This window comes from Clupea harengus, chromosome 15 (genome assembly GCF_900700415.2).
Source record: "Clupea harengus chromosome 15, Ch_v2.0.2, whole genome shotgun sequence".
Lineage (NCBI taxonomy): Eukaryota > Metazoa > Chordata > Actinopteri > Clupeiformes > Clupeidae > Clupea > Clupea harengus.
In genome coordinates this window covers 12,965,481-12,970,480 of record NC_045166.1, presented here as the reverse complement: position 1 = coordinate 12,970,480, position 5,000 = coordinate 12,965,481, and the positions used below count along the sequence as shown (strand labels likewise).

General features: G+C 46.0%; 1 protein-coding gene across 2 annotated transcripts in view; it reads left to right on the top strand.

Moving 5' to 3' along the window:
* Window positions 1–5,000, top strand: part of stxbp5a (syntaxin binding protein 5a (tomosyn)) — a 96,771-nt gene that overhangs the window by 84,274 nt on the left and 7,497 nt on the right. Inside the window, exons 20-22 of one of the 2 annotated variants that reach the window (XM_031582010.2) lie at window positions 1,460–1,702; window positions 2,114–2,495; window positions 4,379–4,544. In XM_031582010.2, the coding sequence (XP_031437870.1) occupies window positions 1,460–1,702; window positions 2,114–2,495; window positions 4,379–4,544 (791 nt within the window). Of the gene's footprint in view, window positions 1–1,417; window positions 1,703–2,113; window positions 2,496–4,378; window positions 4,545–5,000 lie in introns of both variants that reach the window. The other variant, XM_031582009.2, reaches the window with a different exon arrangement.

Here is a 5,000-nt window from a genome sequence, read left to right as displayed (position 1 = left end):
TCATAATTAATTACACCCATCTTCAGTTTTACATAAGAGAGATGAGAAGGACACAGACTCCACCATAGGCTGCTAATTTAGTATGCTTCATCACCACTCCCTGCTATGTGGTATGACTTAAAAGTGGAGTGTATTTTGTGACATTGAGGATGATATCCAGTGATATCAGGGTTCCTTAACATTCTGACACCCCCACCACAGCGTGTGTGTGTGTGTGTGGAGGGGGTCATGTCTCCACCAGGGTGCATCTAACACCACCTCTAACTTGTGTGTGTGTGTGTCCTTGTTTGGTAACACATTCTCCAGAGCATGTAAAAGCATGAAGGATGTCTCTGAAACATCTGTGTGTGTGTGTGTGTAACATATGAACTGAATGAACTGTAACTTACCTTGTCCCTTACCACTCACATGTGTTACAGGTGGAGCATGCAAACTGGCTGTGTCGACTGTCGATGTTTTACAGTTTATACATGTCATTTAAAGTATGTGTGTAAATGTATGTAAGATGTAGGCTCTCTGTAGGCTATTTTACTATTGCCCAGCAAACTCTTGTATTTACAACTTGAGTGTTAGGTTTAGAAAGCTGGGAGAATTTACATGTACTCATTCAGCATGTGCTTATTCAGTCTCCTATCAGTGACCTTTGTGTGCTGCCTGGGAATCTTGAGCCATAGGAGCACACTATATTTTATATAGACTTTACAGGAACACACTATATTATATAGACTTTACAGGAACACACTATATTACAGGACTTTACAAGAACACACTATATTATATAGACTTTACAGGAACACACTATATTACAGGACTTTACAAGAACACACTATATTATATAGACTTTACAGGAACACACTATATTACAGGACTTTACAAGAACACACTATATTATATAGACTTTACAGGAACACACTATATTACAGGACTTTACAAGAACACACAGAAAACTGTAATTTGCAACGCTCTTATCCACTATTGGATGCTGGGAGTTTGTTGGTGTTTGCTGGGCCCGTGTGAATTGGCCCTGAACACTGAATACAGACCTTATAAGCTGGTTCAGTTTATATAATTATTATCATTATTATTATCATGAACCCCTTTTGAATGCACTAACAAGTTGTGACTGCTGCCCAGTCCACAGAGAAGAGAGTCGTTCTGAGACTCAGCATCACCAGAGCATGTGAACGAGTCCTGCACGCATGAACAGAAGCACCACACGCATGAGTCTGTCAGACAAACAGCCTTTCAGCTAACCTCCATTCAACCCTTTCATACTGCATGTCCCTGTTTCAAGTGCCTGTGAATCATTTTCCTGACCTGTGTTCAATACAAAGCACGACAGTCGCCATCTTGTCTAGGGAAAGGGCCTGGGTGCGGGTGCGTTATCTCCTCTTCTCTCTTTTTTTCCCCTCTACTGTCCTACTCTCTGTATGTGCCTCGCGGGCCCCCGTCCCCCTAGACCACCGGGACAACTCCTTCAGCCGCTCACGGAGCTCCAGTGTGACGAGCATCGACAAGGAGACGCGCGAGGGCATCACGGCGCTCTGCTTCTGCGAGACGATGGCACGGCGGTCCGAGGGCGGAGGGGTGCAACCAGCCCTGTGGGTTGGCACCTCGCTGGGCGCCGTGCTCACTGCCACCCTCAGCCTGCCCCCTGCTGGAGAGCAGAGGTTACTGCAGCCTATCATCGCTTCGCCCAGCGGTGAGCCTCAGCACAGATACACAAGTGCATCAGGGAATATTATGGGACGGCTGAAACACCACAGAACCTCAGCTGCCACAGCTTTAGATACCACATCAGATAATAGGGAATAGTATGGGATAGCTGGGCACTACTGAACCTCAACAACTTTAGAGACCGCATCAGATACTAGGGAATATAAGGGAATGGCTGAACACCACAGAACCTCATCCACCACAGCTATACAATGACATCACTCACCAGGAAATATATTGGGACAGCCGAGCACCTCGGAACCCACTTTCATTTCCTAAGTGTTTTATGAATGACAGTATTAGATCACTGGGTTGCTACACACACACACACACACACACACACACACACACACACACTCAAACCATAAGTGTATCTCCCCCCCCCCCCCTCTCTCAGGTGCTGCGGTGCGTCTGAAGGGCAGTATCCTGCGCATGGCCTTCCTGGATGCTGCCGGGGTCTTCCAGTGCCCCCCGTACGAACAATGGTACGAGCCCAACGCAGCTGAGGAGGAACGTACCAGGCGCCGGCGCGGGGGTGGCCTGGCCTCACCCTCCGGAGGCGGCGGTGGGACTGGCGGCGGGGAGGTGGAGAAGGACAGCCAGTTTGCGGTGGTCTGCTCGGAGAAGCAGGCCAAGGTGCTGTCGCTGCCGTCGCAGACGTGCGTGTCTAAGCACAACATCACCGAGACGTCGTTCTTGCTGCGCTCCGACGTGGTGGTGCTCAACAGCGGCGCCTGCGTGGCCTGCTTCTGCGCTAACGGACACATCATGACACTCAGGTGAGGAGCACACACACACACACACACACACACACACACACATTCGTCCACATACGCATACACATTATTAAGGGTTATAAAGTATTTATAATGCCTCATAATGATTGACAAAAGTCAATATGACTGCACTCTTAAAGCGTTGTGTTAACCATGTTAAAATATAAAGGCTGAAGTATCAGAATGTGTAATAAAGCTTCTTTTAACTCTTGATAATGCCACTGATGATATCTTTGCCTTATGTTAAATGCTGTTTATTCACCAGATGCTCTTTATGGAGCCATATGTGTAGGGCATGTACTACAACTTTATAATGCTTTATAAGTGCAGTCATTACTATTTATAAATAGTTTTACTGCATATCCTTCAATCTGCATAGTGTTCTGTAAGTAGATGCCACACACCAAACACTCGGTCACACTCTTCAAAGAGAATGTACACACACACACACAAAACCATGCACATTAAGCAATTGCAATTTGTCCTCTTTGTTTTGCCACAGGATACATATACCTGCATTGTGTGTGTGTGTGTGTGTGCACACTAACGCATGATATTGCAGTATATAATGTACTTACAGCTAAGAACTGCATTGTCAACTATAGTCCTGTCTACATTTGAGATTTCAAAAAGTGTGTATAACTATTTCTCAGGGGCTTGTATATATGCAAGCTTGTGTGTTTATGTATGTGTGTGTGTGTGTGTGTATGTATCTGTGTGTGTGTGTGTGTGGGGGGGGGGGGAGATTCTTAGCTGCATTAGGTGGGCTCTGTGCTCAAGGTCAGGATGGTGGGCAGGTTTGCTCTTTAAAAGAGGACGAGAGCCGTTGCCAGACTGCCTAATGTAGCAGGAGCCATTACCAGTCTCCAGATGTTTTCAGTGTGTGTGAGTGTGTGTGTGTGGGAGACACTATTCTGGGAGATGAACTTTGTGGCCACGCTTCTGTGTTTTTGCAAAGTCATCGCCACAGGTGACGGGTGATTTAGCAAGATAACGCAGGCGGGAAAAGTGTGTGTGTGTGTGTATGTATGTGTGTGTGTGTGTGTGTGTGTGTGTGTGTGTGTGTGTGTGTGTGTGTGTGTGTGTGTGTGTGTCTGCCAAAGAGGGAGACAGTGTCTGGTCGCTGTCTCGGTTGTCTCATCAGTAATAAATTGCATGGTCACATGCCCACACACAGCGCAGATTGAAGGGCAATGTGTGTGTGTGTGTGTGTGTGTGTGTGTGTGTGTGTGTGTGTGTGTCTGAAAGAGAGAGTTTGCAAGAGAGACAAAGAGAAAGGCGATGGTGTGATAGACCTTTGGCACATCCAATGGGAACACATTGGCAGTTAATCACTCATTTGGAGAGGGGTCATTCTATTTCCCCTTAACCCGCCTCTCTCTCTTTTTCTCTCTTTCTGTCTCTCGATCTCCCTCACACACACACACACACACACACACACACACACACACACACACACACACACACACACACACACATACACATACACCACTTCACTCAAGTTTGTGTGTGTGTGTGTGTGTGTGTGTGTGTGTGTGTACAGTACCAGTCAAAAGTTTGGACACACCTTCTCATTTTTTGAGAAGATTTTTGATTTTATTATTTTTTACATGGTAGATAAAACTTTTTTTGTTTAGTACATCATTCCATATGTGTTTTTTTGTAGTTTAAATGTCTTTAGTATAAATCTACAATGTAGAAAATAATAAAAGTAAAGAAAACACCAAAACATTTGACTGGTACTGTATATAGTCATGGGTATTATGAGATATATTATGAGTTTGTGTTTGTGTGTGAAAGAGAGAGTTGACCAATGATTGTGTGTGTTTGTGTGTGTGTGTGTAAAGACTAATTCTAACTGTGTGTGTGTGTTCTCATCTCTGCAGTCTCCCCTACCTGCGGCCGCTTCTGGACGTGAACTACCTGCCTCTGACAGACATGCGCATCGCTCGTACCTTCTCCTTCTCTAACCTAGGCCAGGCTCTGTATATGAACTCCCCCACCGAGATCCAGAGACTCACCTACAGTCAGGAGGTCTGCGAGAACCTGCAGGTCAGTGTGTGTGTGTGTGTGTGTGTGTGTGTGTGTGTGTGTGCGTGCACTTATCCAACCTGTGCCAGGATCTGTACCTGAGATCCCCTTCCGCCTGTGTGTGAATGTGTGGTTCTTTGTGTGTGTGTGTGTGTATGCGTTTCTATGTGTGTACAGGTGTGTGTGTGTGCAGGGTCTATTCTTCCAAAGAAAATAACTCTACAGCTGGCAAAAGGAGCTGGCCGGTAGAGACATCATTATCCACCTGGGGTGTCTAGCTAGACGTCCTTCCTTCCATGCTGCTGTGTACAGGACAGAACAGTAACTGAATGAATAAACCACCTCCCTTCCCCCTCATTGACAAAGGAGCACTGTGACCCTTGGGAGATGAACAAGCTCAAGTGGTCTCCAAGGCTGACATTTATTTCACAAAAGGGGAAGGTCAGACACAAATACTCACCACAGTAAACACGTCAA